The sequence below is a fragment of the Polypterus senegalus genome, chromosome 18 (genome assembly GCF_016835505.1).
Source record: "Polypterus senegalus isolate Bchr_013 chromosome 18, ASM1683550v1, whole genome shotgun sequence".
Lineage (NCBI taxonomy): Eukaryota > Metazoa > Chordata > Cladistia > Polypteriformes > Polypteridae > Polypterus > Polypterus senegalus.
This window is the reverse complement of record NC_053171.1, coordinates 39281920-39295687: the sequence shown is the minus strand read 5'-3', so window position 1 is coordinate 39295687 and position 13768 is coordinate 39281920. Positions and strand designations below refer to the sequence as shown.

At 38.3% G+C, this 13768-nt stretch overlaps 1 protein-coding gene across 1 annotated transcript in view; it reads left to right on the top strand.

Moving 5' to 3' along the window:
* Window positions 1-1521: 1521 nt before the first annotated feature.
* dlst (dihydrolipoamide S-succinyltransferase) overlaps window positions 1522-13768 on the top strand; it is a 34630-nt gene continuing 22383 nt past the window's right edge. Inside the window, exons 1-3 of the mRNA XM_039742260.1 lie at window positions 1522-1695; window positions 12182-12215; window positions 12452-12500. Coding sequence (XP_039598194.1) covers window positions 1633-1695; window positions 12182-12215; window positions 12452-12500 — 146 coding nt within the window. The 5' untranslated portion in view covers window positions 1522-1632. The remainder of the gene's footprint in view (window positions 1696-12181; window positions 12216-12451; window positions 12501-13768) is intronic.

Sequence of the window (13768 nt, the reverse complement as noted above, 5' to 3'; positions counted from 1 at the left end):
GATAAATGACTGGTTTCCATTAATTTCTGCCCTCCAAAGAGTGATATAGGAATCCACATGGCTCCTGCATATTGTCACAGAGGATGTGAAGCTTCTTGTAGTTAAAGGAAGGGAACAAGTCAATATAATGTATTCTCCCAATACAGCCTGGATTTTCAAGGTGACTTCCCAGTGTTCTGTATTTACACTTCTTTATGCATTCTAACTATTAAGGATGGGCCCTCCCGGATGTGACGGAACCAAGAACAAAGCATTCAGAGCATTTACCCAAAAATAATGTTAACACCTCTGGCTCAGGGCGGAGATACAGAAGTCTTGTCTGCTTTATTATATAAGATTTTTGCTTTGCAATGTCTTCCTTATGATAATTGTGTCTGAATTTTTCTCATTAAATTCTTCTTCTAAAGCTTTTCCCACTTTCATGTGGAGTCCAGCCTTTCTTCTATTGTACATATCCTCCCCAGTCCCCCTTCACACAGTCCATACACTTTAACTTCGCCTTCCTCTTCTCCTCCATCCCACCACCTCCATGTCCATGTTTCTTCTCAACACATTGTTTAGTTCTCTTCTCACGACGTGCCCATACCACTTCAGCCTTCTTTCTTATAATTTCCTATAGCTTTCACTGAACCTCTGATTCTGTCATTGCTGATCTTATCAAACTTTGTTACTCCACATATCCACAACATCATTTCTGTAACATCCACTTTCCTTTCATGCTCCTTTTCAGCTGCCCAGGTTTCTGATCCATACCATACTGCCGATCTGACCACTGTTTTATACATTTGACCCTTCACTGTTGCACTGATTCTCCAATCACATAACACTTCGGATACCTTTTTCCGGTTTTTCCAACCTGACTGCATTGTTCGGTATAGTTTATTTCTAAATCTAGTGCCCCAAACACTTTTATTGATCACCTGAGATATTTGTACTTTTCCACCCTTTTAAATCTTTCTACCTCGTAGTTAACTTCTCCATCTTGGTCTTGTCCTTTAAATCTTAAAATGCTCTTTTTTTACTACTAATTTTAAAGCCCGTAATCCACTAAGGCAAATGGCCAATTTTGATCCATATAAGCCAAAGAGGGTCTGTATCAGTGTGTCTCTGCAAAATCAAAAAGCCTTCTTCAGTGTTTTCAACTCATTTTGTGTAGGAGTATTGACTCCACTTTTCACTATCCACGCTCTCTCCTGTCTGATTAGTTTCTTCTGTTGTTTTCACAGCGTACTGTTGTAATATTAAAAAAAAAACACGGTCTGGGAGAATTATAGAAAGTATGCACTTGATTAAACATTATATAAAGTATTCATGGACGCTGATTTAACACAAATAATTGCTTAAGCCTAACTTGTGGTGAGATGTTTTAGCATTGCATTCAATAACCCGTTTGAGTTTGGACTTTATTAATCAAGCAAGACCAGGTAGCATGACAAACACTAAAAGAAGTCGCCCCCGTCCCTCCCACTTGGTACGTTCCCATCTCTCGCCCCACTCCCCCTCTTCTTTTCCGTCAAGATCAGTTGGTTTCCTCCGCCGCGCTTCCGCCGTCTTTGCTGAGCGGCTCCTACTCGAGCTCTCTGTGCTCCTTACAGTTTTTTTTTTCTCCTGCGGCTGTCCCCATTCACCACCATGCTGTCTCAGTCTCGCTGTGTGTCCCGGACGCTTGGCCGCTCCCTGTCAGCAATCAGCCAGGTAAGGCTGTGCCGGACGTGATTTGGCCAGCGACTGCAGGAAGAAGGAGTCGAGCTAAGGGCGGCCGTAGGCCGCTGTCGGGCCTGGCACTCCAAGGGCAGGGTGACACTCAAGTTTCGGGGAACTCTTTCACAGTCGTTTTCCCTCGTGACATTAGTCGAGGAGGAGGTAACGTGGACATGTCCTGTTCAGGGGTCAAAAGAAAGCTTATATTAGAGAGCGAAGTCACCTCCTGTAAGCGTCACTTTCAGTTTGTCCTGACCGGGCTCCGCAGTCCTCCTTTCTCGTGCTCGTATTTAGTAAGGGGCCGCAAGCTGTCAGAGTGTTAGAAAGTAGAGAGATGTGTGCCTGTACACATTAGCTTTATGAAATGTGGTAACTTAAGCTTGACGTAAGCTATAAGATGTGACACGTTATGTGTGGCAGGGCATTTGTAAGTTAAAATAGTTCTGGTCAGTTTCTCGTAGTTCAGGTGTGAATCAGAAGCAGTAGCGGAATCGTAGTGACGGTGACATTGAGCCCATGGCGTGGCCGCCACAGACGGACACACACGTGTCCAGGTTCATGGGCAGTCAGGCAGTTTGACAGGCGGGTGTGAAGTGATCTGAATGGCCAGTTTGAGATACAGTACGATGTTACAAAACCATCTTCACAACAACAGAAAGTCAAACGCTTCACTGCAGAGCTGTCCTTAAGACAAACCAGAAACTCCGATTACATGAAGCTAGTCTTAAATGGGAGGAGTCGCTCTGACAAGCTGGTAAAGCAATAACCAGCGTTTTGGCACATTCTCTGTTTGTAGTTCTTGTTGAGGCTTTCACGGCCTCTACAGGCTTATTCTGCATTTTTCTAGCGAGCTAGGTTGCATAACTGAGCTCTGTACTTTGTTTTGTTATCAACGGTTACGCCAGATCCGACATTAGATTAATAGTTGGGAATGGTAAAGTAACTATGCTAAACTACTATTTGTTCACTTTCTGCTATGTCACTGCATCTTTAGTTGTAACTCCATTATGTAATGACATCAGGATTTCAGTATTGTTGGAGTTCTGCACTTATATTTAGCTATTATACCTACAAAGTGTGCATTGAAACTTTCATGTATGGTGCCACAGTTCAAAGTGACGTTGAAATCACAGCTGAATAGGTAGCACAGTTAGAACTGTGTGGTTAAGTTGCTTTCTTGGGCAGTGATGTGAATCAGTGGTTCAACACCTTAAATTCCCAGGCCACGGTGTCATATCTTTGCACAAAATAGCATAGTTATTTATTATCAGTACAAGTATTTATTTTTCCACTGGCTTCAGCTTTCCTTAGTTTCTTTCTATATAGACAACAGATGTTTAACAGTCTTAGGAAAGGTGCAACAATTGGGGAAAAAAATGGTATGGAATGGTTTAGTGAGGAATTCACTCTGTGGAAAATTTTACAATACAACTGATTGTACTGTACAGTACAGTGATATACAATCAAGTATTATGTACACAACTAAATGTAGAAGAAAACGATCAGGAAATTGAATTAAATGGACCGCTTAAGTAATGTTTAATTACTTTATTAATCCCAAGGGAAATTCGCTGAAGACATTGGGTCAAATGAAGTAAACAAGCTGCATAGACAGATTGGTACAGGGGTGACTTAATGCCTCTGTGCATGTCAACTTTTGCATATATATTGTAGATTGTGTGTTCATTTCTTTCTCTTTATCATTCAGTATGCACTGGAGTACAGCAAACAAGCTGTCCGTTATCTTCACGTATAAACTTTTTTGAGTATGTGTGTGTGTATGCACGTTTGCATATATTTAAATAAATGATGTATCTCAAAAACTACTCATGCAAAAATTTTACAAATCAGTAGTCCTTGTCCCATGACTATACAAAGCAGACTGCAAAAATCCAATTTAAACAATTATTGTAACGATTATTGTTGGAACTGTTTTTCTGGAGAAATGGAGTTGGGTATAGGCCTGGATCCTGCAACAAGGAAAGTACAGTGCAGCTTGTGTGAAAAAGAAAGGCCTACTACTTGTTTACTGCACCTCACGCCTACCGTGCATCTCAAGTCCTGTCTTCATGCCATAATCCTGACAGTTACAGCACCGCTAAATGCATTCCTTGATGCTGGCTCAGTTTCTGCTACTTGGAAAATTGCTTTTGTAGCCCCAGTATTTAAGAAGTCTATTCATGATCCTGACAGTCTCAACAATTTTCGGCCCATCTCTCACCTACCTTGTTGTCTAAAGTTCTTGACCATGTTGTGGCCTCCCCACTCACCAGTTACTTGTAATAAGCTGATGGAGGCTTTTCAGTCAGGTTTCAGAGCACAAAATAACTGTGAAAATACTGTGCTTCAAATAACTATTGATTTGCTTATGGTAGCTGACTCTGGGCAAACCAATATACTAATTGTGTTAGACCTTAGTGCAGCCTTTGGTACTGTTCAGAATAGACAACATTCTGGCCATCTCTGACACTGCCCTTCAGTCCTATCAGGCTGATAGACAAGCATTTGTTAGTCTTGGCCACAGCAGGTCCAGCTCCGCGCCGGTCACACGAGGAGTTCCACAAGGCTGTGTCCTCTGCCCTCTTCTGTATCTACAGTATATGCATCCCTTTGGCTGTATTGTTTGTATCTTTGGATGAAGTTGTCATATGTGGATGATAATCAGATTTATTGCACTATTAAAAGCGAAAGTTCATCAGGGCTTTCTCAGCTTATTTATGACTTCCCTCTGGGTAGAATATAGCTCTTTTATAATTAAAACTGTAACAAAACCACAGTCAAGCTAATTGCAACTAAAGCTCAGCTTAAGTACTGAGATTAGCCAACTAAATTCATTCTTGCAGAAAACAACTTAAAACTTGTTTGTTCAGGAAGGCATATAACTTGCCCTAACTTTCTGCCACTTTTTTCAGTTTAACTTGTCTGTCTAGATGTCCAGGAACATTTGTGTTTGTACCACAATATGTGTTATTTGTTCAAGGTTTTCTGGTCGTATTTATATTTTTGTATTTGTTTCTAGTTTGTTGTCACTTCTGCTTCAATGCTTTGTATATCCTGTATTTATCTTTGTTTAGTATTTATGCAAATATTATTTGTATCCAATGTTGTCTGTGCCCTGTTGTTCTTACTGAATTTCTGTGATGTGCTTTGAACATTGAAAAGGTGCTATATAAATGTATTTTTTTATCATTATTCTTAAGTGTGAGTGCCGCCACCAAATGTATTGAATCGCAACATCATGTTACTACAGCTGTGAAGGCCACATCATGTCTGAATTTCAATCATAAAGAGTCCAATTTCCGGCAACAACGCAGATTGCTAATCACTGGCAGAGTGTGTGCAGTGGGAGGAGGAAAAACCACATCTCTTGTTTCAATCTGCTAATGTCATCTGTAATGGGAGAAGCTTTATTATGCAGCATTATGCCAATGCAGTAATGCCATTTCTTAGTCTCATATCTTGGCATGACGAATTAACTTGTATGATAATAAACATAAATTGCATACAGTTAACAAAAACAGCTTCATTCTCACTAGGTGTGCTTAGTACAATATTTAGTACTCTATAAATGTAGGAAAACTGAACACTGTTGCAAACTGCATTTTTATATTAACCTGTACACCCCACACCATATGGACATTGAAAGTAGTGCCTCATCAGTTGGTGTACAGTTTCCAACACAGCAGGCGTGATGGAGGTGAAGCTTTGCTGACATACTAACCAGTGTTAAAACCTGAATGTGAACAGGTATGGCCCCACAGGTATGGTCTTTCTAATGCTGGGGCCAACTCAGCGCCTAGGTCTCGGAGAAGGTCTTACGGGAGCCTGACTTGACTCGTAAGCCGGTCATCTTCATGAAATCCTGCCTGTCTCCTAAAGCTTGTTCCCTTTGTATATGACAAACTGCATACTCTTCAAGTAGTGCCATGTTGTATTAGATTAGCGGGCCATAGATAGGCTGTAGAGCTTGAGATTTATTGCTTTCTGTACACAGGGAGTGAATCACACATGTGGGTACTTTATGCAATTATTAACCACAATTGATTGCATTGGTTTGTAATCCTGAGAAATGACAACAGGTAGCCAATATAAACTGACAGAAAACCCAAGTAAGTTCTTCAGTGCAAATACACATTATTGAACCACTTAAAAGGCAGCTACAATAGAATGTATACCTCCTATTCATCACTTTTGTTTGTCACAGCAACACATAATAATGGCTCAGTAATATGAGTAATTATATCCGTGAGTTGTTATTCAGCTGGTTTGGCTGCATTTCCCTACTTGGTCAAGGGTGTCATTGTTTCCCACGTTCTCTGAAATGTTGTGAACACGTGGATGAGAGTTGCCATAAATATACATATTTTTATAAAGCCCAACTTTTGAATGGAATGTTTTAATGCACATTTCAGTCTTCTTTTTGTGTGTATGCAAATTTTATAAACTGACCCCTTATGTCCATGACCTCCACTCATGTTTGTGACATTGCTTTCTCATTAGTATGGCTTAAAATGAAGGCAATGTATTCTGTAACTGTTGAGGATGTTTACATTTTATACAGTGTGTCTTGTAATTTGTTCAGCTTTGCTTTTCTTGCCAACAGTAAAGACACCTTTACTTTCTAAAAATGTTTAGATAACTGAGTTATGGAAGGAGAGAATTAAAACAAAACTGAGAGCCTTTATGAACAGTGCTGCACATCCTCTCTCTGATAGATGAGTCAAAACTGGAGCTTTTTGGCAAGTCACATCAGCTCTGTCCATAGAGGAAAAAAATGAAGCTTTAAAAGAAAAGAACACGATACTGTACCTACGAAATATAGATAGATAGAACTTTGTATTTTTACAGAAGCTCTTTAAATAAATAAATCTACAAATCGGTAGATAAGTAAGCAAATAAATATTCTCACACATTTTGGTCTGAACACACCATAATGACTATAAAATAAGAAAATTAAAAAGAAAGAAAAGTTCTGACTTGGCAGCCCCAGTCCCAGAGAGGCATTATGCAGGTGTATTGCTATGGGTATAAAGAAGCCCCAGTCACATTTCTTGACACAGTTCTGCTGAATAATTTGTTGCCTGAAAGTCCTCGGTCAGGCCTGGTAGGCCAAAACGTGTTGTGAGGGTCTGCTGGGAACGGCTGGCGGAGTCCCCTGTCAGAAGTAGCTTCAACTCCCACCTTCGTCAGAACTTCGACCACGTCCCGAGGGAGGTGGGGGACATTGAGTCCGAATGGGCCATGTTCCGTGCCTCTATTGTTGAGGCGGCTGACCGGAGCTGTGGCCGTAAGGTGGTCGGTGCCTGTCGTGGCGGCAATCCCCGAACCCGTTGGTGGACACCGGTGGTGAGGGATGCCGTCAAGCTGATGGAGTAGTCCTATAGGACTTTTTGTCCTGTGGGTCTCTGGAGGCAGCTGACATTTTAATTAGCTTGTTAATTCAGTAGGCCTCTGTTGATGCGATGTTACCAATCCAGCAAACCAGAGTGTAGACAACACTTGGAGACAACCTGACCCCCTTATCTTTGCAGATAAAAACTGCTATAGGTTATTTAATTATTTGGGTGCAAGGCATTAAATGGAAGATTGGAGCCACCTGCCGTCTCTAGTGTTGAGTGTTCAGGCTCTACTTGTTTGAATGTTGTACTTCTGAGCTGCACAGCTTACATATGGCTTTCCTTTTATTCAGTTGTTCTTTCCATAGGATGTCCACTCATTTAAGTGTTGAAGGCACTGATTACATAGTAAAGTGCTTTTTTTGTAGAAAGCCATAACGGGCGCATTAGCAACATCAACTTGTTTGGATGCCAAAAATGAAGATAAGCAAAATTTTTAGTGTAATAATTAAGTAGGGTAGAGATTCACAAGATCAATCATGAAAATTTGAGAATTGATATCGAATCATTTCAACAAAAAAGGTGATGATTAATCGGAAAATCTTTATTTTTACCCAGATCTAGTGGTGGCAGTCACAGGGCATCACAATCTGGTTTGTACCTCTTGTCATTGTAAGTGGCAGTTCTCCCAGGGGAACATTGCCATAGGTGCATCAGCTACACAAATGTGTTTAGCAACATGATCAGCTGTTGTCAGTAACTTTCATTTTAGATCACAATCTCCAGATGACTTGCGCTAACATTGGAGTCCGACCAGTAAGAGTCCAATTCAAAATAATAATATACTGTATATGCAAAACGCGTCACAAAATTGCAGGTGCTCTGAGCCAGATAGACTTAAAGTGTTAATAGGTATAAAATATTCTTTCTTGAATCTGCTCTGAATACTTTTCAAGATTACAAAATGAAAACAGTAATCCGTGTGTATTATTTAGAACAGTTGCCATGTTGAGGAATCTGAAATCCAAAATGACATGCAAAACTTCTACTGTTAACAAGCACAGCTTGTATTCTTTAAAGAGTAATAGATAATATAAGATTACAGATTTCAAAATAGTTCTAAAAATAGTACAAATTATTTTAACACTAAAAATAGTTTTGTATTGTCAAATGATATATTTTCTTTTACACACTGCCTTAATAATTTCAACCTAATAACAGAACAGGAAGTTGTCTTAGTTTCTAAAATGAAACTCGCCAAGTGCCCTGTAGGCCTAGTTCAGTTAAACTTAATTAAAGGATCAATCGCTCTTCTTGCAGCTTTCCTTAACTTTTATTAGTTGATCACTATTGAGTGGCATAGTTTCTGTTGCACTAAAAGTGTCATCTGGCAAACCATTATTGAAATAATTAGATCTAAACACAAATGTGCTTAATTATTAACCCATTTGAAATCTACCTCTACTTTCTAAAGTACTTGGAAAAAGTAATAGCCTCAGAGCTTATTGGGAAAGCTGTAACAGCATTAACTAATGTGTTGAATGACATTTTAATGGGAATGCTGCAGCTTTTGACACTGTTGACCATAAAGACTTGAAAATTATGTTGGCCTTTGAGAGTCTGTGTTTCAGTGGTTTATGGCATACTTAAGCCAATTTTCACCTTGAAAAGATATGTAATGAATTGTACTCTGCATCAAAACCTCTGATTTCCTTACCTGAGACATCTCAGAACATAAATCATTAGCAGATACAGGATATTTCTCTATTATATTAAAAAATCTTGGAACAAGAGTTTTTTCCAACAACGAGACGTGATCTTTGGAAGAGAGACAGAGAGACACTTTGGAAGAGAGGCATTTTCACATCCCATGAAACCGGCACGTCGTAGTTACAACCTTTGTAAGCAAGTCCCGTGATACACATGCAGAGCAGGTTAGAGATACGTAGGAAAATTAGAAAGTCTCAAAAAAATAAGTGAAAAGATTACATTAGCACAAACAAATGGAAAATATTACTTGGTGAAATAATGGAAAAGCGAAAAGAGATCGCATAGTGTTTGAGGACAAAAGAACAGGTGCTGTACAGGCTTTTAAACGTTTGAGGCGCCACCCGAAATGGCGATCATGCGGAATGAAAGCAGCAGCAGGCCAGTAGCTTATTGAGCAAAGAGGAGGTTAATAAAAACAACTGTTACTTGTTTCCTAATCTGTCACCGTTTAAGAGGGCTTTCAGAAGATTGACCGTGTCACCTTGGTGTGCATTCAGCCACACTCTTCACAACGGCGCGTGTTTGGGAATGGTTGAATTGGTATGCAAGCAAAGTTCAGATCAAGTGGCAAAACAACAGCAGCAGCAAGCCAACAGCTGCTCGAGCAAAGAGGTGTTAAAAAAAAAATGTATTTGTATTCCATTGTATCACCATTTAAGTATGGTTTCGAAGAGCAGACACATCTCCTTGGAGTGCGTTCAGACCCCCTCTTCACAATGGCGCAAAGTGCAGGGGTTGGCAATGTGAAGCCCCCTAGTTATTAAATTAAAAAGATTCAATATTTTCTGCCTTGTTGTAAAACTGATATTCATTCATTCATCTGTGCCAGACTCATTTCTGTATTTTTCTTTACCACAGTCTTTATTATTTATGAAGAACTAATGTTTTGTTGGTTTGAACTCAAAAATATACTTGCTACAATGCAAACTTTAATTAGTAGGAAACCGCAGCACTTGATTGTCGTATTCTTGCAGCACATTCCACAATGAAATGTCACAAGAGGACTAGGAAGAATAGTTTTATTAAATTTATTGCCTAGAATTATTGTTGAATTTTATTAGATAACTAACACCTTTAATTTATTTACAAAGAATCCATATATGGAATTGTTTTATTTGAATCAAGCTATAGTTATTACTGCTAACAACATTATTAAATACAGCTAATAGAATAAATTTAAAATTACTTTATTTTTGATACCTTATTCATTAAGTGTACAGTCAGTGTTCGTCCTATGTGTTTGTTTGGTATACTTGTGCATCTCAAATTGCCCTGGCCAGTCCTTCCTCTCTTCATCACATTCCCATAATGCCAGTTTCTCAGACTCTGTCAATTCCAGGCACTTATTAGTAGTTAACAGTTTTTAACCTTAGAAAACCCAACATTCATTTTACTGAATCAGCATGTAACTATATCCAAAGAGTTGCTTTTTCCTTTTGAAAAATGTTAGAGAATTAAGGCTGATTTATACTTCTGTATTGAGCTTACACCCTAGCCTAATGCAGAACTCCTCAGACTTGTGACTATTCTTCTCATCATTGTGAACCCTACAACTCTGATTGGCCAGTTTGATAACTACATATTTCCTAAAAAGCATTTCTGTTGTTGAAAAAGTTACAAAATATGCTCTTTTATTTGATACCTCATAACATAACTAGAAAGACGATCAGATGGCAGCCAATTCCGGGCATGAAATGTTGACTTGCATTGGTTTGGAAGTTGGTGGATGTATGAAAAAGTGGAAAAATATGAAAGACCGAGTATGTTCGACTATGAAAGAAAATGTGTAGCAAAACAAACAGTGATCCTGGAGGGCAAGAACTGCCTACGATTTAATGGATCATTTGATTTTCTTGTATGCTACATACACTGGCAAGTACAGTAGCATTCAGGGATGTACCTGCAGCACAACATAAACTACTTTCAGTGATGTAGGCTACACGCACAGCAACTGCATAGGCTCAACGCAGAAGTATAATTCAGCCTTTACGATATATTTGTTAATGGTTGTTAGTTTGGTTTAACGTAATCTGTGTTTATGTATATAGTTGTTCTATGGTTTGTCTATTTGTACATTATAAATGTGTTCTGAGCTTAATTTAAGGGCACTATACAAAATAAGTTGAGTGGTATACACTCAAACATTAGAGAAAATGGCTTTTAACTTTACATGTAACCTCCTTAGTGTTGTGTTTATCCCCAGAAAAGAACATCGACAGAAATACAATAGGAAAGATACAGCATGTCTACTGTGCTGATGCTGAAATAGTACACGTCCTTCATGTTATCACATGCTTTGAAACCGTTACCAACGCACAGCCCGATGTTGAACTCCGGACAGTAGAAGATTGTCTCTTTGCACACTTTTCTTATATGTTACTCATGAGAGGGTAGAATGTGGGTGCCTTATCTGCATGATTGTTTCCCGCTTTGTGTTATTATGCAAGTAGGCTACCACAGTACAAGGTTTAGTGACTTGCACATTTCCCCTACACGAACATTGAGGTTGCTACATTGTAAACAGTGCTTAAAGGGCTAACATCTTTATTGGAAATTCTACTTCATTGCAATGATTTTGCCTTTTTGTGACAGATACTGCACTCTGCTGCAGCATTATGGGACTGAAGTCAACAGGCATGTCATAGTGGTTCATATGTACAGTGCCATACACATCTGTCTCAGCCTCTGATGACCAATTCACATTGTCATCCCTATTGTTTGATTCAACTCATTTTTCAGTTTCAGTTTGTTATAAATCTGACTTTTTATCCGCTCATTTATACGGCATTGTGTTTTGGTTGAAGTCTCTGCCCTATTCATGAATCTTGATGAGTTACCTTAGAGTGGCAAAACAACACACAGAAATATTCAAGATGTTTTGTAGCTTGATGTTATTTTATCCACTAGATGGCAGCAGAATGCTGTCTGTCTTTATTTAGGCAGATCATTAAATGTCACCCCAAGTCTGACTCGTGGTTAACTATAGTTACATAGAGTTTTGAGCCCGAGTCTTACTTGGTGTTAATGGCAAGGATGCTGCAGTATAACTTTGTAACTTCTGATGCAACTGGAAGGACAAGTTTCTTGTCTGAGGTTCTGTCTGTAACCAGAAATTGTCAAATTCTTAGTCCTTTAACTCTTAAAATTAGTTTCTAGTTTCTTTGTGGAGCATTTTATTTCTTGAGGGCTTTGTTCATTTGTTCGTACGTACAGTATCGATATCTCCAGTTCAAGCCAAAATACTTTTGTATGTGTTTATAAATATATGCTTAAACCTGTGTGTAAAATGTGATTTTACTACACATTTCTATATTAAAGTAGTAAAAACAGATTTTATTGATGTTTGTAAACTTCTTTCTTTTCCTCCCCAATAGGCCAACAGTACTTTAGGAAAGCGCTGTGTTTCAGGTAAGTACAATTTTTCCAAGGATTGTATTGCTCACCAGATTATTATTGAATGATTAATGATGTTCAGTTTCCATTGGTAAAACAACCCTTAGGAATTGCTCTAGTGAATGAAAATGTTAACTACTTTCTGAACAGAAGAGTATGCCTTTTTATAAAGCATTCTGTTAACATGCTGCTGTACAAAATAAACACGGAAACTGCTCAAAATTCTCGTCTCTCCATTTTATTTTTTAAAGGCCTTTCTGCATGTCATCGACTAGCTTACAAGAACAGCCGGCAACCTCTGTAAGTCTTTCTAATGTTTCTAAATCGATTTTCATTAAAAAAAACTACTGATAAACTACTAACCTATAAAATGTGTGCGTGAAATATCTATGATGCTCTAATAAATCAGCCAAGGTTCATCACAAAAGACTTGATTTGTGATTCTCCCCAGCATCTGCTTTTCTGCACCGTAATTTAGTTGTTTGCAGTGTGCCATCTATTGGAGTGACAAATGCAATGCATATGTATGTTATATGCCATTTGGTAGGAGTTAATGTTTGTGATGTGTGTGGTATAAATTAAAATCTTAATTAAAGAAAGCAACTTATCCTCTAACAGGGCAAATCAGTAATCAGGTAGGAGAAAAAGCTGTTTGTTGTATCTTTTAATTACTTCTCGGCAAAATGCCTTAGAGAGAGGGAGCATTCTTCAAAAGCAGTCTGTTACAGCATGGTCAGAATGAAGGCAGAAGCTCATACATATTGATAAGTGAATTTACATAACAGTGCTGATTAATCTTCACATATCATACTCTGATTGGTTAAAAGATGTGAGCACAACCAGCCTAAATAAAAGTACTTCTCCATTATATCTTTGTTCCTCAATATCTCTTAGTTTTAGACATTACCCTTGAAACCTCTGTGTGTATGACAATTGTTCAGTTTTATTGTTTACAGGACGTAATGGTGTATACAACATTAAACAGAGACGGAGTCCTCATACACACGGCTATACTCTCAACCCTTGCTCTCCTCTACAAAGTTGTCCCAATTTACATCCAACTGTGGTCTTAAAATTTTGCTATCGGCTTTGTTGCATAAAGCAAACTTCTTGTATTAAGGTGGATGTATAATGTGTGTGTTTATGTATGTATATGCAGTATATAATATGCACAGACACTTTTATTTGATTTAGCTCTGCTGGACATTTTATTTTCCCATGCAACTGAACTGGGTTAAGTGGGTATGAGAATGCTATATTAATAATAAAGAAATATTTTGTGTTTAAAAAAAAATAAATAAAGAAAAGGAAAAGAAACTGTACACATTCAGTTCAAGCTATTAATATCAAATATATGCTGAAATGTGAACCGATTCTCTGTCCTTTCTGCTACTGTTCCTTTTCATTTCAATTAATATATTTTTCAAATCATACTTGTTACTGTGCCTCATTCTGCTTTATAGCATCACAGACAGCTGATAGTATACCATAACACCAACACAGAGTTAATGCTGAATTGTTTTATTATGCATATGTTAATTAATGTCTTACATGCAGATGTGTGCTTA